At 34.6% G+C, this 23,577-nt stretch overlaps 1 protein-coding gene across 3 annotated transcripts; it reads right to left on the bottom strand.

Moving 5' to 3' along the window:
• Nucleotides 1-6,693: 6,693 nt before the first annotated feature.
• On the bottom strand, nucleotides 6,694-11,161 carry LOC18436559 (basic leucine zipper 2). 3 transcript variants are annotated; one of them, XM_088874322.1, is made up of 6 exons: nucleotides 10,909-11,161; nucleotides 10,259-10,418; nucleotides 8,819-9,588; nucleotides 7,865-7,955; nucleotides 7,590-7,716; nucleotides 6,694-7,409 (listed from the first exon to the last, which is right to left on the bottom strand). In XM_088874322.1, the coding sequence occupies exons 3-6, from the start codon at nucleotides 9,535-9,537 to the stop codon at nucleotides 7,081-7,083; spliced, it is 1,266 nt and encodes a 421-aa protein (XP_088730448.1). In that variant the 5' UTR covers nucleotides 9,538-9,588; nucleotides 10,259-10,418; nucleotides 10,909-11,161; the 3' UTR covers nucleotides 6,694-7,080. The 3 variants fall into 3 exon arrangements, with proteins under 3 accessions (XP_088730448.1, XP_088730449.1, XP_088730450.1); XM_088874324.1 differs by having other exon boundaries at nucleotides 7,279-7,409; nucleotides 7,565-7,716; XM_088874323.1 differs by lacking the exon at nucleotides 10,259-10,418.
• Between the last annotated feature and the right edge of the window lie 12,416 nt (nucleotides 11,162-23,577).

Below are 23,577 nucleotides of genomic sequence, written 5' to 3'. Positions count from 1 at the left end.
CTATATACAAATGACTAAGCCTAACCAATAGGATATGCAACATTCAAAAGAGAAAATATGGTGAATTTAATTAATTGTTTTAAACTAGATTTTAGTTACCAATCAAATGATTTGGAGGGCATGGCATGCAGGATCCAATAGAAGCAAAATAACTCAACTTGATTATAGGAAAATAAATTAATCAAATTTCTTAGTGAAATTTATTTTCTTAACTTGACTTATTATGTTTTAATAAGATCGCCCATGTTAGCCAAGGAATTTTCTATGACACTTTCTTATAATTGAAGATATTGGACTCATATTAAATTATACATCCCCTTCCTTGGTGGATAAACCTAAGCTGTCAAAACCGTATTATGATAAGTCCAAGGAACCTCAAACATAAAATAAGAAAGCATAGGAGTAGCTTTGAATGCCAATGAAAATTGCATTCTCAATTCCATTCTACTCAACTATGCTCATTAAGGGGCCTCAAAACATATCATTTATCATGGTAAGATTTTCATTTCATAGAAGTACCTCTTTAAAATATTTGTTTATTGATTCCTAATTAACCTTATCTACGGCAAAAAACACTGAACAATTAGGGATGTTTTGGTAATTTTAACAACTTCAGTGGCTTGAGCCAAATTGTAAAAATACCATTAGTTGTCCAAGGTTGAGAAAATGGAATTGCCAAATGACCAAGGTACTCCTAACTCATTTGAGTTAGTAGTATGAAATTAGGAGTATTTTTGTTATTTGGCAGTTCTATGTTCCCAACTATGAAAAATTAGAGGCACTTTTGTAATTTATATTGAGCCTTAAGTGGGACAACTGCCCAAAACATACCCTTGATTTCCCAAGGTTTCCAACTTAGAAAAAAGGCCATGAGAATTATTTACAAACAAATTTATGAGGTATCTATGAAATGAAACTCCATAAATAAAACCGTTTATTGGTAAATCAGATCTTTTGAGTCTTTTAATGATCTGATAAAATAATTTGAGCCCTTTAATGATATTCTTTCCTCCCCAATTGACAAGACCAAGTGCTGTCCAAAGAGAAAGGAAGGGTCATTGTTGTTTTGTTTTTTTGGTTTTTGGGTAAGTCGGGGGAATTTTTCATTAATAGAAGATAAAAAAATTGCAGCATATTATTGTTGTGTTTTTTTTTTTTTTTTTTCCAATTCTTTACCCCCTTCATGGAGACTAGGTACCTTAAATCCTTGCCAAGGAATGGACCAAAGCCCAAGATACCTTGAGTTTGTCTGTGTTGCTGAATTGCATATAAAATTCCTTTTCCCTTGTGATGAACAACTCGGGATTCCCAGCCCATCCACTTGGTCTAATAAGAACTTTGCTCATGCAATTTATTATATTATATAATCGTATGTATCATACAAATATAAAAGTAAATAATAGAAGAAATTAAAAGAAGTTGAGTCCCACATGGATAGAACAATGACATGTCGTTAATAATGGTTAAATACATAGAATGTGGCCTAATGGTTCATTAGTTAAATTAATCAAATGCGTATTGATAAATCATCAAGTACTAATACTTTTTTACACATCACACACATGGGGTGTTGCCGTTTTTGGTATATGTTTTTACGGCTTTTTATTGTCTCCCTCCCTCCCTCCCTCCCTCTCCACTCTGTCACTCTTCTTCTCTACAAGTTGAAGCTCAAACATTGGGCTTATTATTATGTTAGTTGTTTATTGGGATTGTATGCTATGAGATCCAGTGTTGTCATATTCATTTCGGAGTTTTTTTTATTTGTTTGAAAAAAATGAAACAATTAGGTGTTTCAATTGAAAATTGATATAAAAATAAAGTATATATTTATATATATAATATGTTAAAATAATAGAATTCAAAAAAGAAAAAAGAGACAATTTTGTGCTTCAGCCGAAGAGGCCGAATCAGATTGAATTGGCCCGAAGCAAGCTGAAGCTAGGGGTGGCAATGGTTCGGATATGTGTCGAGTCCGGTTGGACCCGGACCAAGACCCGAATAGATTCGGGTTTTGGACCCATACCCGACCCATCAGGTCCACAAATTGGACCCATACTTGTACCCATCGGGTCTATTGTCACCCTCACAATGAGTTTTTTTTTTTTTTTTTAACCATCATATACCCGTATTATTGGCAACAACGTCATAATCACCCGCTATTAGATTTCAAGTTGTGTAATTTGTCATTTAATAGCTAAAGATGACTACTAGTTCTAATTATATATGATACTTAATACATCCAAATAAATAGGGCTTAAAATAACATATTTTATCTTTAACGATTTACGAGTACAGTTGGGATTCAGCTGGACTCGGACCCGGACCCATACAGTGTTCGGGTCCAAGTTTTGGACCCAGACCCATACAATATTCGGGTGTTTTGGACCTGAACCCGACCCACCGGGTCCAAATGCTAGACCCACCCGACAGGTCCAAGTCGGGCCGGGTCCATTGCCAACCCTAGTTGAAGCGGATGCACTGGAGCTTTTCTTCGCTTCAGTCTAGGCCGAAGATCCAAAGACTTCGACCTCTTCACCCAAAGCGAAGTGAATCTTGTAGCATTGATGAGACCATTTATCTTTGTCGTTAAGAGGTCATAATTACTCCCGACAATTAGATGTCACCTTCGATCGCTTGAGGTGTGTAAAGATGTACGAGAACTTTTTATTTGTTTTTCTTTTAAATTTTGCGTCTAGTCAATGATACTCTTACGATCACCCAATTTAAAATTAGACAGATAAGAATGATTGTGACCTCCATATACCAAATACAAATGACCTTTTGTACACTTGTGCTTATTTTATTTTTATTAATTATTTGCATATTTTCATGGCAAAACTGCATTTCAGCTATAAGTTCTGAGTGCAAAAAGTTCTATCAACCCTTTTGTATAAAAGCAAAAGGGGGTAATTTATGCACCCATCCAAACGTCAAACGCCATCCTTTCGAGAGATTGAGCAGGTATGAATTGTGCATTTATTAAAAAGTATTATGCACTATCAAGTCAGATGCAGTTTCAATAATATAAAGTCTTAACATAAATAGAAAATCTAGTTTTATCTCTAATTATAAAATAGAAAGCTTAATACAAATTGAGGTAGTCTATAGATGCTTAAAAATCTCGAATGGAAATAGTATGTTACAAGTATGTTACAAGATGCATTATTTTATGACTTGAAATCTTTTTTGTCACATGTGTATATCTAGATATTCATAAGACTAATTGGAGGGTTTTAACAACTAAACAACCCTTTTTTGGTAAGCTTTTATGGTTGATACCTTGTGTAAACTTTTTTTGGTAAGCTTTTGCAGTTGATACAAAAACCTTGGATGTGTTTATATTAGCCATCATGCAAAATACAACCACGATTGGGATCTTGTCGTGATGGTTAGGATAACGAGGTACCGCAACATGACTTCTTGAGCTCTATTTCAACTATGAGTAGAAAACAATTTTCCTGAACTGGCCAAACAAATATATATTTTTAACATAAAAAAATATTGAAGCCTCAATTGTACTCCCACGGGAGCATGCCATATGCGCTGGCTTTACCTCATATTAGAAGAACCAAAATTATTGATACACAATTAATTGGTATTAAGGGGCACTTAGTTGTAATAAGACCTTTACCATTGTGTTGGCGATAATTACGAAATTAATTTATTAATAACCTTTGCTAATTAAGGTTTTAGCCATTAATGGGCCGCAGCAAATGCCTTAAACCACTGAAGGCATTTAATTGCAATGAAAATTCACTATTGTCGTCTTAATCACAGATAAGCTCAAGGTCAAAAAAGGTCTCAACATTTAGTATTAGATCATACATAAAGAGAGAAAGAGAAAGAGACCGTTGGGTATGAATCACAATACCATGCATGACCTAGGGCTCAGGACATTGAACCATAATTTTAGGTGAGAGAGAGGAATTAATGGAAAGAGAGTAGAGAGAGAATATTTGGTATGAAAAACGGGCGGTTAAACTTGATTCCATTTGAAACCTAAGACTCAAAGTTTTGAATTACTCCGTATGGGGGTGGCAATGGACCAGGTGGCCTGTCCGGGCCTAGTTAGCCCGGCAATAAAAATTTAGGGCCTCGGCCATAAAAAATTGTCCCATGGTGGGACAAGGGCCATGCCTGAGGGTAGGCCAGCCTGCGATAGGCCCGGCCAAATTGTTTTTCGCCTTTATATTTTTCCTTTTAGACCCACCCTAATAGTAGGGTGGTAATGGGTCACAGTATATGTTCTTACTCGGGGTCTTTATGGTATCACAACAACAAAATGAGGCAAAAGCATGACGTTTATTAGAAGGTTTAAAATTGTTATACACTTTAGAATGGGGCAGGATTATCGAATGAGACTCAGCAAATGTCATTGCCTGGAGTAAGAGAAGGTTCATATTCTTTTAAGATTAAGGACTGTTCTTTATCAAATTTAGGATATTTGGTCAACCTCTATGGCAATAGTAAAACATTGTTGTAGAAAGGCGAATGCCGATGTTCTTGCCATAGGAGGAGTCTATACTCTCTCTTTGTTGGTTACTTCATTTTTGTAATGTTGTGTCTTTGCTTGAATGTCTTGTGTTTTACATTTGAATTAATGATAAATCATACTTTACCGTTAAAAAGAAAAAAAGGGTTGGGCATGGGTTAGGTCCAGCTGTATCTTGACCCGGACCCGGATAGTATTCGGGTTCAAAATTTGGATTCCTACCTAAACCCATTGGGTCCCAAATCTAATCAGATTCATTGTCATCCTTTGACTATTAGCTTCTTTTTTTTTTTTTTTTACCATCGTATACCATTTTTTTTTCCAATAATATTACAAGGGATTATATACAATGAGCCATTTACCTTTGAAATAAAGAGGTTACAATTACTTACAACGATCCTATAAGAAATCTAATCGTTTGGGTGTGTCATAAAGTTCAAAAAAATTTCTTTTGAACTTTGAACTTGATCAATGAAATAAATGCAACCAACCAATTTCACATCCAATGGTCAAGATGTACTGTGACCACCTTGTGCCAAAGCTCAATGGTCTCCTTATATACTTTTCCATATTATAAATGTTGTAAGGACCCGGTTTCTATGTGGCCAAGCCCGCATATGTAATCTCTAACATGGACATCATGAATATGAAAAAATAAATAAAAATTTAAAACTAAAAATAATAATTCTAATAAGAAAACATTTGGACCGTTAGTTTCCATTATTTTTAGATGGAACACCTACTTGCATCCATCTTTAAAATGGATGTTTTACTCTTCTAGACTGCATGTGTAGAAATGCAGTCAACCCACATGAAACACTTTTCTTTAAAACAATATGAACACTTAGCGCGTGTCTAAAGAGACATGATTGCCATCACATTTTTTATGGCTACAGGTATGGATCGGGTCCGACTGGACCAAGACCCATACCCGAGTAATTTTTGGGTCCAAAATTTGGATCCATACCTAGACTCGAGGTTAGGTAAACCCATTGGGTCCCAAGTTTAGTTGGGTCTATTACTACCCCTATCTAGGTCTTAGTTGGGTCCCAGGTCTAATTGGGTCCATTACCACCCCTATCTAGGTCCTAGGCATGGCTTAAGGGCTAGGTAAGGGCCATGCCATCACGGCCTTAGGATACGGCCAGCCCGCATTAGGCCCGGCCCGCTCCAGCCCTTTCTTACCTTTATGTTTTTCCTTTTTTAGTTTTCTTTAATTTTAGCTGGCCCTGCCCCCAGATCCAGATCCACCCTAATATGACCAGGGTTGCACTCGGCTTGGGGGGCCAAGGGGTATTAGGACCGAACTATGGCTAGGGGTGGCACAACCCAGACCCAGCCAGCCCTTGCTCCTTAAACTTTTCTCTCTCTCTTGCCCTTGGGAAAATTTTCTCTCTCTCTAGCTCCCACTTCCAAAATGGGCAAGAACCCACTGTTGACTTTTCAAAAAAGGGCATGCATAAATATAACGAACCGCAGCATCAGGAGAATCATCACGCGGCGCCTCCATTAATTTACGGAAACAAACCCCCTAAAACCGCAAGCTGACCTCTCTCCACTCAAAATTAATTCGTGGTTATCCTTAACATCGCCTAAATTATCGTGCCTTAATTACTTCTTACTTCCCCGGCCAAAGACTTTATCCCATGCAATGTGCTCTCTTTAAGTTTGAAATTTTGAATTTAAATTTTTGTTAAAATTTTGAGAATTTGAATTCAGGAAAAAAAATTTGATGGGAGTTCAAAATCCATTTGAATCTTTTTTGCAATTTCCGGACGCAAAATCTTTGGCAACTTTGCAAAAAATAAAAAATAAACCCAATTTAACAAACTGCAGTAGACCAAGAATCACAGATTCAAAGAGTTAGACAAAAGCCTCGACCCCACTTTGAATTGCATTGATAACCAAACATTTCAAAGATGAGTTAAACCCGTGAAAGCAATATTTTTTGCATGTTAATAGTCCACAAAAGTTTATTAGTGTTCGAAACTTCGAATAAGAGTTCGTTCAAATAAGATTCCACCATCAAGAATTGGTTTGGCTTTGATAGCCTACAGAGGCTGCACTGTTAAAACTAAAATGAATTAAAAAAAAGAATTTTTTTTTCTAATCCTATTTTGTGCCACAAATAACAGATGTAACAGCAACCAAAAAATAGTGAGGGAAAAATAAACCATAATCTCTGAATAATAAATTGAGGCTTTACACAAATTTCAATTCCATAATTCCCAAAATTTCTGTTTAATGAAACAAATAAACCCCAGACCAAGGGGATGAAGAGACTTCTCCATCCAAAAATGCAATGCAACGCCAATTTCTGTTTAATGTAACAAAAACACCGCTTCTTTTTGTGACAGACAACCTAAAAGAACCTTATTGAAAGGGTAGGCTCCCACTTTACTCTCAACAAGTAAGACACAAAGAAAAAAGAAAATATGACAGCAAAAAAAATCGAATTTTTGGGGTTGAAAATTGGAAAGAAACAGACAAACCAGAGCAACAACAAGTCAAGGCATGGACCATGTAATCAAGGTGGTAGGTATGCCATGTTTTGCGCCATGTATGATACAATCCATAACCTCATTGAATCAGTGGTTGTGGACCATGAAATCTGATGGGTATGCCATGTTACTCTTCACCATTCTCTCGCCGGATTCACCAGTCAAGCAATTGGATGGTTTCACCATGTGCGGACTTCCATTTCCATTCGAACCCTCTCTTCCCTCTGTTTTCAGTTCATGGCATTTTACATCCATGGCATTAGATGGGCATGCATTACCATCTTTCCCAAATTGCTTTTGCTGATGCTCTGAATCAAAGTCCATTAGCTGGTGTTGCTGCCCTTCCTTTTGGATAATTTGTTGGCGATAGAGCTGCCTCAGTCTCTGTAGTTCTTTCTGAAGAGCTTCAAAGTGAGCTGCATTGTTCAAAAAGAAGTAAGAGAGAGGATCAATGAGATGATTTGTTTTATTAAGTGTTCAAATGAACTTTAACTTGCAACAAAAGGGAAAACCAAAAATTTAAAAAAAATATCTTGAAAAAAAAACCAAAAAATTAAAAGAAACAACTTGCATAATGAACCAAAATTTGTTGTCACCATCTTTGAAAATTTTGTCTTGGTTAAGGGCAGCAATTCTCTGCTTAAGAGCGCTGTTGTCTATGTTGAGCACTAATCGCTGGTGATCAAGATAGGCCACCTGTGGCGAGAGAGTCGACACTTCGGTCTGCAATTGCCATATTCTACAAAAATTCAGCTTGCTCTTTAAAAATATTTGAAGTTATATATATATATACACAGAGAGAGAGAGAGAGAGAGAGAGAAAGAGAGAGAGAGAGAGAGGGAGAGAGGGAGAGAGAGAGAGAGGCGTTTACCTGCAACGCATTTACGCTCCTTTCCAGTTCAGATATGTACTGAAGCTTCCTAACACGGGACCTCTGAGCAGATTGCCTATTTGCTAAAATTCTGAAGAGACAATTCACAAGAAGTCAGGAGAGATTGACAATATTTAGCTATGCTAATTTTCGGATATAATAAATGAGTGTACTAAATTAGGATTTGGTCACTGAACTAAAAGCATCCCTTCCTCAGAATTCATCGCTGACGAGAATGTCGGCGTTAAGCTTACTGAAAAAGATTCTGTAAAGAATATGGAAATGGAATAAAAGTTTTCTGCAATAGCAACTTGAGTAATTGTTAAAAACTTCTGAAGAGAAAATCATGATGTAAACAGGAATGAAAAACCAATTCCATATTATTGGGTGGGCTAATTATCAAAATAATAATAATAATTGGGTGAGTGCGCAATATCAATAATAATCTGGCAGGGCAAATTATAAAATAGTAGTAATTGGATAGTGCAAGTTATCAAAGACCAATAATTGTAGTTGCCAAAACAGTTCACCAATGTGGAAAATGCTAGTAGGCACTAAACTTAGCAGTAATGATTATCATAGTGGCCGCGCATCAGGGAAAATTTCCGCCTATCCGTTAAAAAAAATAATTAAGAGAAGGTTAGCTTACCTATCCGTTAAAATTCTGATAGACAAATTTCAATATACAAATCAGGAGAGATCAACCTTTTTATCAAAAATTAGGTGGCCTAATCATCACAATTTTTTAACTGGGTGGTCAGCTAATTATAAAAAAAAGTAATAATTGGATGTGCTAATTATCACATTACATGAGCTGATACTAGAAGCATGGTTGAAGGAATAGTTTGCCAGTGTGGGAAATAAGCCTAATCCAAACTCAGCCATAAAGATTTTTACAGAAGGAATACCAGAACCAAAGAACCAGGAGTTCTACAAACTGGAAAGAGAATTTACCTCTTCATCCTTTTGGGGTCCAAGTTCATGTCCAAGCCCACATTTGTAGATGGTGAAGCATCAGCCACGGGCTTTGACAGTAAAGGAGTAATTTCCTCGGTCTTACAAGCGCTCTGAACCTCTTGTTCACTCTTGATTTGACCAGGAGCCATCACTGCCTTCTCAACATAAGGCTCATTTATGCTGTTATTATCCGACGGTGTAGATGGGTTCTCAGATGTCGACACAAGCAAATGGCCCTCTGATAACCGTATGTCCATTGGAGATTGGCCAGAGGATTGTTGTTTTTGAAATGGCTCGATTTCATCCAACATTAACATCAAATTTTCAGCATCATCCAACCGCTCGAAATCTTGGTATTCGCTCTTGGATTGAAGAGAGGTAGCACCGCTACTCCTGCATTCAAATTCATTTGGGTCCACATCAATAAAAGCAAGAGAATCACTGGCTGATCTTCGATGAAGGACCCGCTTTAGTGGGCCTTCAAGGTCCATGAAATCATCATGTAGCCATGATGACTGGCCTTGAGGAATGACCCCAATAAATGTGGGGGTTCGATGATGTTTTGAGGCTGGGTTTTGTTGGGAGAGGTTTGCCCATGGCTGAGAAGGCCTGGGGTTCAAATTGTTGCTCAATTGTGGGCCTTTCGGCGGTTGTTGAGAGAGTTTAGAGTTGAAACCCCATGGTAATCCTGAAATGTTGTTGTTGCTTTGATCCATGAAGAGGGCTAAGATTATGCTTACTGGTTGTTTCTTGGGTCGCTATTGCAACTGTAAAAGTACAAAACACCATGAGAAGATCTGATGAAAAGGACGATATTAGAGTGAAAATTCCTAACTTCATTCTACTGTTTCTTAAACCCAATAGTAAGCTTGGTTTGATCATATTAAGGAAAAAAAGAAAAAGAAGAGAAGAAAGAAAGAAAATAAGAAATTGACCAAAAGTTTGTTTGGACTGTGACATTTGAAACCGACCAGTCAAAAAGGAAGTTTAAATTCTACTACCAAATTTATTTATTTTTTCTCAAGGCTTAAAAATTCGATAGTTTCCTTTTATTTATTCTGGTGTAAATAACATGAAAAGGTGGAAGAAACTCCAGCCATAAATCACCATAATACAGGAAAATAACCCAAAAAAAAAAAAACACATTTGCAAATGGTTCAAAAATACTGCCCAAAAGGGTAGAGAGAGAAGATTCCCCTCCGCTCTTCTTGAAACGGTTCCCAATCTCTCTCTAACCAAAAAAACTCTCTCAATTTCACTGTCAACAGAATGCAAATGAAACAGAAGAGAAATAAGAACCAGAAGTCAGACTCTCTCTCTCTCTCTCTCTCTCTCTCTCTCTCTCTCTCTCTCTCTCTCTCTCTCTCTCTAAACAGCTCTCTGAATCTGCTATCTAAAGCAACAGACACTCTGAAACAACTTGGCATGACAGTTTACCTCTCTCTTGAACAGAACAGTCTCACTTCTCTTTCAAAACAATTTCCTCCCCCTCTCTCTTAAAAAGAAGTTACTTCTCTGTCTTCCCTCTCTCTAGAAACCAGTCAATGTCTCTCTCTTCACAAACATAAATGCGCAGATCCCCTTTTGATGCATAATTCTGCAAAAATCCCTCAAATTTCGTTAATGCCTTAGGAAGCTTCCCTCATGGAGAGAAAGTTCCTAAAAGAAGACCGCATTAAAATCTAGGAAAATAGCACCAAAAACCCATTTTCTTTTTCAAAAACATGATTCAAATTCTCGAAACTTCTAAAATTTATTTTTTTGGCTTAGCAAACCTTCTGCATTATCCCAAATATCACAGTAGAACATCATTATCAACCCACAAAAAAAAAAAAAGATGAAAAAGCCTCTTGAATTTCACCTCGAAAACAATTCGAAAAATGCATCTTTTTCCCTACCATTTCTAATAAAAAAACCCAAAAAGAAAAAACCCATTTTTCTGCCATTTACAAGGAAAAAGAAAAATAATAGATCAAATTCTCCCCCTAGAGACTATGTTTTTACTCATCCTAAATACAGATACCCTAGAATTCAGATAAGCATGAAGCTCCAAAAAAAGAAAGAACGAAAATCAAAGAAAAACTTGCCATTTTTGCTGATCTTCCACCGAACTAGCGCAAATTCAAACCAGATGCAGTGGCCCAAAAAACCCACCAAAAAAATATCCAAATTTGTGATCAATGCGAAACTCTAAATCCAAAGATCCAGCTATGAAAATGCCAGAAAAAAATAAAGGGCTCAGATCACACAATGTGGGTTCTCAAAAACAGGGCTGAAACCTTAAGATCCAGTAATATACATCAACTCTTTCAAACAACCGAAAGGTTCGCTCATCTTCACATTTTTTAGAGAGAGAGAGAGGGATCATTCTTAATATATTTTTTAGAGAGAGAGAAAGAGAAAGAGAAAGAGAAAGAGAAAGAGAGAGGGAACCATTGAAATTTTGTGAAAAAGGAAAGGAGCGAAAAACACAGCTGTTTTAGGATGAGAGAGAGAGAAGAAGAGAGAGAAAGAGAGGGCGAAATAAAAATCAGGGAAGCCCTCCCACGTGGTTCCACGTGTCGCGGAAGTCCGTTTAATTTTATGGAATAGATTAGGGCAAAATCGTCATTTCTTCCGTCAATTGCAACGGGGGCAGCGGTTTTCTTGGAGGAAAAAGAAGCGCGTTTTCTTTTGCCAACTTCAAAAGTTCAAGGATGTCATTTCAAAAACTTCATTTTTATTTTTATTTTTATTTTTATTTTTATTTTTATTTTTATTTTTATTTTTTATTTTTTATTTAATTTGATTTAGTTTTTGAAAAGTTATGCGTCTGCGGGCTGACGTCCATTTTAAAGATGGACGTTATGTAAAGTGTATCATGCATAAATAAGATATGGACAGTACATAAAAAAATACAAAATATTATATTTTTAATTTTTAAAGTTTAGTTTTTTTTTCTTATTCATAATCATCTTAGCCTGGATGATGAATCAACAAAAACATTAAATAAAAAATTCACTTTTAAAATGAATTTTAGTGGGGACCGCATATGTACATATGGTCGGGAGGGTCATAGAAACCCCATCCTTAGTTTTTTGTTTCCTTTTTGTTTGTTTGGTTTTGAAAAGATAAAGTTAGTTTGGTAGTTTTTTTGGTTTTCGTTGTTGGGATAGTGTGGGAGCTTGTCCTGGACTATGCTGCACACTGTGGAGTATATTGTAGCTATGATGTCGAATGGGTGAGCATCTATTGTACAATGGTTATCTGTACGGTGGAGATTCAACGGCAGATTGTACGTGATAGTACATATGAAGAGTGTTTATGTGATGATCGGATCGTTATCGCTTAAACCGCAGGTATTTAGTATGCTAGAATTGTGATCACTTAATTAAAATTAGGGAATTTCAATCACTTAATCATCTATGATCAGACCTACTGACATGGGGGGATCACGAAAGAGAACTGTAATTAATTTGAGTTTGTAAATTCCATTTTTGGAATCTTAATGGGATTGAATCAATGATAGACAGTAATGATGTGATGGGATTTCCGGGGATGGATAAAAACTCGAAAAATTTATTTCCTTTGTCCTCGCGGTAACAGAAAGGCACACGCACACACATGCACACACACGCACGTGAAAACACACTATTTTCTTTTGGCCAGGAGGCCAACCAGGGAAGCCATGTTGGAGCCTATGGCATCCTAAATTGCAATATAGAACGTGTGGAGAATGAGGTAAAATCAATTAAAGTTGTAACTTAAATTTGTGAATAATGCTTGTAATTTGTTAGTAATGAAACGCTAAACTATTATCAAGACATCTAATGAGAACGTAACATTAAAGTATTCGTGCAGTGAGGTTCTTTATTTTTATTTTTATATATTTTTTATTCTAGGTTCGTTATTATTTAGGTTTTAGCTTATTTGCGGTTATTTATTTTTACATTTTATGTTGTAGAGATTAGAGGGGTATAAAAGATATTTAATTTAGAACTTTAGGTTATTTATTTTGTTTTTGAGATGTGTATCATGTGGTTAGGAACGTGGGATTCATAGTAGGAGTTATCTTTTAGATAGATTGAAAGATTAATGTGAGTTTAAAAGGAAAAGTCATATTTTTATGGACTTGTGGATTGAGTTTGAGAGAGAAATATAAAGATATAGAGGAAAATGTGGGGAAAGATAGACTTATATTTTTATTTTTTTTATTTTTTTTATCTATTATTCCCTTTTTAGTTGTATTTAAAGAGAAAATGGTTTCTTATTTGTAAACAATATTGGTGATTGAGTAAAGAGTTTGATCTTGTTAAAAGATCTTAGGGTGGACTCTCTTCCAGATCTAGAGAGAAAGTATAATCTCTCAAACTTTTGTTCTCGTGTTTTTTTTTCTAGTTTATTATTTTTCCCTACATCAGATATAAAGAATAATAGAAAATATTTTAGCATTGTATCTAGACTGTCTAGAAGTATCATAATAATCATCCACAAAAAAGTTTACGCATCAAATCTCAATAATGTTGTGAAAACCAAAACAATATTTAAAAACTCCTATAAAATGACATGAAAAACATAAAACACCTATTCACAAGCACACAGAGATGGGTGCAGAAACAAGGAAAGAGGGTACAAAAATCTCAGTACTTGAGTAACCCTAACCCTATCGCTTGTTCAGCAGTTGAAGAAAGAGAGAGAGAGAGAGAGAGAGAGTGAGAGGTTTATGGCATGAACTTTTAAGGTGTGTTTGATTCTTGGAAACTATGTCTTCTACTACTGTATCACTTCCATGTTTGATAGCAAGGAAGTTTTACATTAAAGTGGATATGGTGGTACCCACTTGCCTTATATTTAAGACTAAAAAGTGGATAGTCCTATGGAGGACCATGAAACTTGGTATATCCACTTTCTTATAAGACAAAAACTGCGTCGTCCAAAAATCAAGCAAGCCCTTATGGCGCAAACCAACCCAAGAAACTGCAAAATGGGCCTTCCACTCCATTTTGCAACCACTTTGCCAAGATTTATAGCTTAATGACAGTATGCTTTGTTTTTGTGCATGTTGAGAATATCAACCCAAAGATATGCATATGCCATTTTAAAATGTTGGGTTAACATATTGTGGTAGTGTATCGGTACTACATTGTGCTAGCACTACCGCATCCCTCCAATGTGGAAATCGGACGGTGAGAAGGTACTAAACAATGGATGGATGATAAGGGAGGTATTACCATATCTTAGGAATCCCATAAGTGCTAGTATTCCATGCAAAAAGATATATATGCTCTCCATGGAGGAAATTATATATTTATTTCTTTTTTTTTTTAAAAAAAGAAATGGTTAGCTTTAATTTGCACCTCAAAAATTCATCAGGATAGGTTGTTTTGTCACTAGAAAACACTCTAATTGATTATCTCGACCTCGATATGAATTTCAAGTATTAAAAATAGCACATCTTATAAAATACTATCTAGACCGCTCATGGTCAAGATTTTAGAGTGTTCATAGATCTGCTAGATATACATCTTTTTTGGAGTTTTCAATTTCATAATGGGGGTGAAAATAAATCTTTAGGCCATCAAAAGAATTTCGGCATCGAAAACATATCTTCTTTAAGGAGATTTTGAGTTGCTTCTCACCGTGATTATTTAGGGTTGACACCTTGTACAAACCTCACCCTTCAAATAACTAAAAAGTATATAAAGAGATCATTTACTTTTAATACAAGGAAGTCACCGTTACTCTTGTCCGTCAAATTTCAAATCGAGTGGTTGTGAGTGTGTAATTGACTAGACCTAGAGTTCAAAGAAAAAATTCTTGAACATTATGACATACCCCAAGCTGTCCAATTTGATATCTAATGATAAATGCTCTCATTGTATACAATCCCTTGAAAAAAAAAATGAGTATAATTTTTAAAAACTTGTGAGCTACTCAATATGAACACCAAAAACATTTACGGTGATCCAATATTTAAGAGAAAGAAAAAGAAGCTTCTACGTAATCCAAAATTAAACCATGTGGAATTATACGATTTAAATCAATGGTTAGGATTGCTCATGTCACAATGCCATGCCAAAAAACTATTTGATTTTTAGTTTTTTTTTTCAAGACCTTTTTGGCTGAAATTTAGGACGCCCATCTTAAACCATCCTAAAAAATTTTACACCAAAATTATATTTATAATAAAATTTAGAGAGAGTCCTTAATTTTATTGTTTAAGGTTGTAACCAGTGTTTTAAAAAACGCCGAGTCGAACCGGACTCGCCCAGTTCGACTCGGAAATCGTGAAAAGGGGACCGGATCGCCTAAAAAATAGGAAATCATCCGGTTCTAGAGAGAACCGGACGATTCTGTACAGTGAATCGCCGATTCACGGTACGGAATCTGCGAGTCCGAACAGTGAATCGGCGAGTCCGTACGGTTTTTTTTTTTTTTTTTTTTTTTTTTTTTTTTTTATTTATTTTATATTATTAATCCCTGATAGATTTTTTTGTAATACTTGATCGATTTTTTTGTAATCCATCATCGAATTGTTTTTGTTTTTTTGTAATCCATGATCGAATTTTTTGGTTTTTTGTAACCCATAATAGAATTTTTTGTAATCCATGATCGAAATGTTTGTTTTCTTTTCTTGTAATCCATGATCGAAATGTTTGTTTTCTTTTCTTGTAATCCATGATCGATTTTTTTGTTTTTTTTTTTTTTTTTGTAACCCATGATAGAATTTTTTGTAATCCATGATCGAATGTTTTGTAATACATGATCGAAATGTTTGTTTTTTTTTTGTAATCCATGATCGAAATGTTTGTTTTTTTTTTTGTAATCCATGATTGAATTTTTTGTTTTTTGCTTTTTTTGTAACCCATGATAGAGTTTTTTGTAATCCATGATTGAATTTTTTGTAATCCATGATCGAACTGTTTTTTTCTTTTTTTGTAATCCATGATTGAATTTTTTGTTTTTTTTTGTTTGTTTTTTTTTGTAATCCATGATCGAATTTTATGTAATCCATGATCGAATTTTATGTAATCCACGATTGAATTTTTTGAAAATTTGTGATTTTTTTTTTTTAATCCATGATCGAATTTTTTTTTGTAATCCATGATAGAATTTTTTGAAAATTTGTGATTTTTTTTTTAATCCATGATCGATTTTTTTGAAAATTTGTTATTTTTTTTTTTAATCCATATTATTCAAAGAGAAAATGAGAGAGATGATGATTCTGAGGCCACCCTATCCCAGCCATATTATTCACATATCGAGTCCCAACAGCAACAGTGTAGGAATGAGCACGAAATACTGTAAATTAAATGCTGAATGGCGGTTCATGCAGTGAAAGAACATATCAATATTCGCATATTCATTCAAAAACATGAAAATTCTTAATGGAGTACCCTCATTTTTTATTGAATTCCTAAAAAACAATATTTATAATGAATTTTAATAATTTTTTCGAATTTTTTTTAAGCTTTATTCTGACCGATTCTCGATCCGGATCGCCGATTCACCGATCCGAATCGGTTTTTTGAAAGCCCGATCCGGGTCACCGATCCGTTTTTTAAACCATCGGTTGTAACCAATATCACCCGATATTTCGCTGCTCAAAATAAAATTGCGGGAGGCAACTTTTTGAGCATAGAGAGAGAGAGAGAGAACGCAGGTTCAAGTTCAACGAATCGGAGGCACGTGCTAATAAGTGCCATATTATTACGCATATTTTTTGTTTTTGTAAACTTCCACTATTGTCCTCCACTTTGATTAAATTAAAATAAGTTACATTATTAAGCTACCTCTTCATCATGTAAAAGGACGGTTATGCCCTCATTCAATAAATAAATTGAATGCTTTTTTTATATTTTTTTATTTTAATATATATATATATATATCAAATTTTAAAAAAATATGATGTCTTCTCCCGAATTGGCCAAAGCATCAAATTGCTTCATTTTTCTGACTAAACTGAAATACGTTGCGAAACGAATCTGACAACATGGGTTGTAACCTTATACAAATCACACTCTATTTTTTATTATTTTTATCACTCCAAAATGATTTGATATTATACTTGAGAGTTAACTTGTGACATTGCGACTCAAGTTATCTCAGCCATCTACTTTGATCTGACGGTTGAGATGAGGGATCACTCATATTTCATATGGAAAACTTTCTCTTTAATTTTGGGGGTGACAGAGAAAGTGAAAACTTTCTAAGCCACTACACCCACGTATAAATTATTCGTGATCCCATTTCTCAACCGTTCGATCAGAATGGACAACTCGGATGGCTCATGTCACAATGTCATACCAAACCATTGTTTGAATTTTTATTTTTCTACAAAACCTTTTTGAGTAAAATTTAGGGCATCTCATCTTCTTGTTGGAGCACACCTAGCAAAAATTTTAAAAAATATTTCTCATGAAAATAAATAACAAAATGTATGCCCCTGTCAAATATATGCACACCCCAAATTTTGTTACAAAATGATTTTTAATATAAAGATTAAAATAAAACACTTTGAGTTGTCAGATCAAATCGATGGTCGAGAGCCAAACTTGTTGCATTTTGACTCAAGCGATCCAGCTTCTACTCAAATCTAACACAGGTTACAGCTTTCCCTTAGTGCATGTAGACCACGTCAAAGTGTGAGCAGTTTATTAGGAAATCTATAAATGTTGATATGCATCTTTCATGGTTAAAAAAATTCTTAAAATATTAATAATGAGAGAACGGCACATACTACATGAACAAATAAGGAAAATAAGGGTAGAAGAGTTCGTGTTACTGTACAGTTAGTACTTGCTGCCAAAAGGAGAGAGAAAACAGACCAAAGTGGGGATAAGCATGGTGTATGGTTATTTTTTGTGGCTATTTAATATTTTGCTCCCCGGGCCGGATATCCTTTTTTTTTTTTTTTTTTTTTTTTTTTTTTTTCAACCGATCAAGCAGAAATCTTGTCGCCCATCTAGATCCGTACTGAGCGAAGGCGATGCAAGTCCGCTTAGGGTTTCAAAACACTCCCCCAAGAACGCATAATTCCAAGTAGGGCTAAGAACAGACTGGACCTAGCTGAGTCCCTTAGGCCTGAACCCTGCCTTGGACAGAGCCCCTTGTTCAAGCTGGCCTCTCTAGACTCATGAAAAATGAAAAATCAGAAAAAAAGATGGGATCAAGTCGGACCGCGCCGATCTTGTTATGGACCAGCTAGGCCACATTTTGTGGCCCAACTGGGTTGGGCTGGGCCTTGCAGCCCATTGCCCGCCCTAATTCCATGCTCCAGGGCAACCAAGCAAAAAGGGGGATTATGCGTACTCCTTTCCAAAATTAAATCCACTAACAACTGCCAATTGAAAAAACAAAGAAACAAACAACTACGCTGTCACCTTTTCTCCATTAACTTCACTTAAACATCCCTATTAATATTATAAATTGAAATTAAAATCAATCATTATCATTATCAGATGCTTTCCTCAACTATTTGGGGTTGGATTTTTTAGACTAAAATCAATCCAAGCCTAAAAAAGACACTACGTAATTGTGCATGACTTTACGCAATTGCTTTAGCACTTACAGTTATCCTAATTTCCTTGTTGAACTCTGGTCTAGCAATTTTTTACCATTCTTTGTGACTAAACTGAATGGTTATTTTCCAATCGTGAACGACTTTAGGCTTTATTTTTTTCCCAAGAAATAATAAACTCTTTATCTAATTTCCCATAATTTGTTGGAAAACTTTACTGAATTCAAAATTGCAAGTTTGAACAGCGTGTAAATTTTTAAATACCAGTTGTTCAATCCAAGGATTCCTTAACCTAACACCCACTTTGTTAATGGCTAGGAAGTCCATGAAATTGCCTCTACTAAATTGCAAGTTTTTATTGCGTAATTTGTCTAAAGTTCATTGTTTGGTATTTAAATTAACATTTAACCTTAGGTGGGCAGGGTGGTGGGGTGCCACAAGGTGGCGTCGAGAGTTCTATTTTTACCTCTAAATTATGAAAAATAAAAATAAAAATCCAAGAGTATAGATTGAAATCATCTAGAATAAAAATAATTAAAAAAACACAAAGTTGTTGATGAGCTAAAAATAATCTTATTTAAGATAGTTCCACACACACTATAATACTCCCAACAAGTGTTTAAAAAAACGCCGAGCCCGGTTCGACTCGGGAATCGCCATGGACGGATCGAATCGGTGAAAAAAAAGGGAATCGTCCGGTTCTAGAGAGAACAGGACGATTCTATACAGTGACTTCGCCGATTCACTGTACGGAATCGACGAGTCCCGTACAGAAGAACAATTTTTTTTTTTTTTTTTTTTTTTTTTTTGTTGTAATCCATGATAGATTTTTTTGTAATACTTGATCGATTTTTTTGTAATCCATGATTGAATTGTTTTTTTTTTTTTTGTAATCCATGAACGAATTTTTTGTTTTTTTTTTTTTTTTTGTAACCCATGATAGAATTTTTTGTAATCCATGATCGAATTTTTTGTAATCCATGATCGAAATGTTTGTTTTTTTTTTGTGTAATCCATGATCGAATTTTTTGTTTTTTTTTTTTTCTTGTAATCCATGATAGAATAATACATGATCGAATGTTTTGTAATCCATGATCGAAATGTTTGTTTTTTTTTTTGTAATCCATGATCGAATTTTTTGTTTTTTGTTTTTTTTGTAACCCATGATAGAGTTTTTTGTAATCCATGATTGAATTTTTTGTAATCCATGATCGAATTGTTTTTTTCTTTTTTTGTAATCCACGATCGAATTTTTTGTTTGTTTTTTTTTGTAATCCATGATCGAATTTTTTGTAATCCATGATCGAATTTTTTGTAATCCATGATTGAATTTTTTGAAAATTTGTAATTTTTTTTTTTTAATCCATGATCGAATTTTTTTTTGTAATCCATGATAGAATTTTTTGAAAATTTGTGATTTTTTTTTTTTAATCCATGATCGAATTTTTTTTTGTAATCCATGATAGAATTTTTTGAAAATTTGTGATTATTTTTTTTTAATCCATGATCGATTTTTTTGAAATTTTGTTAATTTGTTTTTTTAATCCATATTATTCAAAGAGAAAATAAGAAAGATAATGATTCTGAGGCCACCCTATCCCAACCATATTATTCACATATCGAGTCCCAACAGCAACAGTGTAGGGATGAGCACGACAGTGCAGGTGAGCATGAAGGATGGACAAGCGTCGGGGATTTTGGATTGGAAACACAACAAAACACTAACACTCAAAGATTTGGGAATAGTCAGATGCCTGCTAATATCGATGATTCGTTTTTAGATCGAATCAATGAATTGTTAAACGAATTCAATCAATGGCACCAGCGTGACCAAAAAGAACAATAACGTCGTCTATCATTTTATTTTTAGATCATATGTTACTAATTTTATGTTTTATTGTAGTCCATGTATGTTGATATACTTATTCCATGATAATTCTATGTTTATCCTATTGTGTGAAGTAAATTAAATGCTGAATGGCGGTTCATGCAGGGAAAGAACATATCAATATTCGTATATTCATTCAAAGACATGAAAATTCTTAATGGAGTGCCCTCATTTCTTATTGAATTCCTAAAAAACAATATTTATAATGAATTTTAATAATTTTTTCTGATTTTTTGTAAGCTTTATTCTGACCGATTCAACCGATTCCCGATCCGAATCGGTTTTTTGGGTGCCCGATCCTAGTCACCGATCCGTTTTTTAAACCATTGCTCCCAACAAGTAAGAAAGATAATAATAATAATAATAATAATAATAGTAAACAAATAAAAACAATAGTTATGTAAAATAAACCTAATTGTCCATGGGCATTAACCAAATGTCTTTCTATTTGGGTAATTTAGTGAGGAAGACAGGCCCCTACCCGTTTTTTTGGAATGGTTTAAAAGTTAATTTTTTAAAAGTGTTAGTAGGGTGGTGTCATTGAGAATGAAAACCACAACGGTGATTGGGGTGTAGGGTTGTTGCCACCATGACTCCATAACAAAACCATGTTCGGTAGTTACATCATTTATTTCATCACAGTTTATATATTCATTTAAACCACATTTCTACATTCACAAGTTATCATTCAAAAAAAAAATTGAGGATAGAAAAAAGTTTACATGATAGAATTAAGAAATAAGTTGCTTTCACCAAATATAATGGACATAGATTAATTCTAAGTTTACACAAACATGCCCCACATTCTAGTAAAGGTTCCAAAAGGCACTTGGACTTGAAAGGTAGTGTGGGGAATGGAATCTTGGCTGGATTCCTCTCTTCTTTTTCCCTTATCCAAAATTTTAAATAATTTTCCATAATATTTTATTGGGTTCTTTAGGAATATTTTTTTGAGGAAGGGTGGGGTTTGTCACATGGATTAAGGAGGATGAGTTGAGCTGTGAAAGACAACTTGTTCTCATTTCTAATTCTTTTTTTGACAAAAGTGGAGCATAAAAATACCGATATGCTCATGTGCCTTCCCACGTGCTTCCACGTGCTGAAGCCCTTCCCCTAAATTTCTAATATAAATCTTTTCTTTCGGTTCAAGGTTTCGTTTGATATTAGGAAAAAAAAATGTTGTTTGCTTTCATAATCATATAAGGGAAATGCTTCTCCTACATTATAGAAGATATATCCTCCCCCTACCATTCAGCCATCCAATTTTGATCAAGAGAGCCCCACTCACCGTTTGATCTTAGATCCAACGTCTCAAAGTATTTTATTTTTAGTTTTTTTATATAAATTATATGAATATGAAATTTGGTAGGTGTCATCTTCTCATTGGGGCGCACCTATAAAAAAAATATAAAAATTAATTTTTTGATAAAATATAATGACCAGCATACCCCTTGAAGCTTTTAGGGGTATTTTGGTTATTTTATTTTATTGCAAATATTGTTTTTATATTTTTCTCTAGTGCGAGGTTAATACAGGAATGGACGTCCAAAATTTGATGTCAAAATAGTTTATAGAAAAAATTAAAAATAAAATAGTGTAGAGACGTGACATTGTGATTGGGACAATCTTAACCCTCCATTCAGAATGGACGGATTGGATAAGGGCAAGGATAAAACTTCTATGTTATAGGTCACAATAAAACTATTTGTCTATGATATAAAAAGGTCATAATTACCTCTTAGTCATTAGATATACAATCGGGGGCTGGTAGCACACCATTGACAATGCTTAAAGTTTTAAAAGTTCTTTCTCATACTTTCCAATTTTATTTTACTAGATTGGAGTGTCTGTGACCAAAAGCAATAGTCTCATGAATTAAAATCCCTTGTTTTTATGTTTATTTTGTGAGTGGTTGAGCGGGAATAGGGTCTCCAATCAATGGTGGGAATGGAACTTAAAAGATATTGTATATATATATACATAACCCCTAAAGCAAAAATCTAATTTGGATGATTTTTTTCAAACTAAAATTTTAGAATCCACTTTAGAGCCTAACCAATTTTGAAGAAAACATTTAGAACTAAGTTTCCTAAAAACTTAGATTTGACTATCCAAAAAACGGTTGCCCTATTCAATTAACACATTATTCTTTTCAAGCACATACAATGTCCAAAATTTCAAGTCCGAAAATTGTTAGCTAGGTTGAAGAGGTCATGTCCCATATTTTGGGTTCCATTTTTATATAAGATGGAAAATTATACAAAGGATCATTTATTTTTTATATAAGGAGGTCACAATTACTCTTGTATATCATATTTTACATCAGGTTGTTGTAAGTGAGTCATTGACTAGATTAAAAAAAAAAAAAAAAAATTGAACTTCTTGACACAAATCAATCTCTTCAATTTGAAATCGGATGGCTAGAGGTACTTGTGACCTCCTCGTAACAAAGGTAAATGGTCTCATAGTATACAATTCCACATGAGATTTCACCTTAATAAATGAGTAGCCGATATGAACTTGTGGAAGTTTTTTTTTTTTTTTTTTTGACAAGGTTAAGAATTTTTATTGAATGTGTGCTTTTAAAGCATCAGATTACACTGAGAAATTAAAGCATTAGAAATGAACAAGAAAAGTAAAGAGATGCTCGATTTTGCAAGGCCAACAACTGCATCATTGGCTTCACAATAGATATGGGAGAATGAGATCCGAAGCCCCGGTGTAGTGCAAAGATTGAAAATTTTCAACCAAAAAACATGGATAGACCAATGAATTCTTTGCTCATGCTTGCACCATTTGATGATGTTAAGTGAATTCCCCTCAATAAGTACGTCTCCCAATATGCCTTTGCTAACGATAATTTACAATCCTTGCAAGAGGGAGCAAATTTCAACTTGATAAGCCAAAGTGTTACCACAAGGACCCGCATAAGAGAAGATAATTGTCCTTTCATGGTCTCGAAGCAGGCCACCAACTCCGACAAGACCTGGATTGCTTGAGGAGCTTCCATCAAAATTAAGTTTGAGACATTTTTCAGGAGGCAGTTTTCAAACAAAGTAAGCACGATCCTTGTGGGAGAAAGAAAAAGCTAGATTTTTCAGATTGGGAGAAAAAAAAAGCTAGATTCTTCAGATTAACAAAAATATCAACCCGTGAAACTCCTCACCTTCACTGGTAGAAGAAAACCAATCCCATAAGAGTCTCTAAAATTTGATCTTTAACACCTTCCAAATCCATAAAAATCACATTAAAAGTTCTTCTAATGCACTCCAACCAAATCTGCCAAATGATAGTGCTTTTTCTGTTGCGCTCCAACCAAATCTGCCAAATGCCCTCCTATATATTTTTTCAAATAAGAACTCCTTTCTT

The sequence above is a fragment of the Amborella trichopoda genome, chromosome 8 (assembly GCF_054954075.1).
Source record: "Amborella trichopoda isolate Santa Cruz 75 chromosome 8, AtrichopodaSantaCruz75HAP2 v2.0, whole genome shotgun sequence".
NCBI lineage: Eukaryota > Viridiplantae > Streptophyta > Magnoliopsida > Amborellales > Amborellaceae > Amborella > Amborella trichopoda.
Note: the sequence above shows the minus strand (reverse complement) of the source record. Positions and strands in the feature narration are given on the sequence as shown.

Bases quoted from the DNA above. Each gene is read 5' to 3' on its own strand.
- LOC18436559 (XM_088874322.1), bottom strand. From the start codon at position 9,537: ATGGATCAAAGCAACAACAACATTTCAGGATTACCATGGGGTTTCAAC. The intron at 7,956-8,818 runs GTAAATTCTCTT...TTGTCTCTTCAG, and splicing joins GACCCCAAAAGGATGAAGAG to AATTTTAGCAAATAGGCAAT. The intron at 7,717-7,864 runs GTAAACGCCTCT...TGGCAATTGCAG, and splicing joins GGAGCGTAAATGCGTTGCAG to ACCGAAGTGTCGACTCTCTC.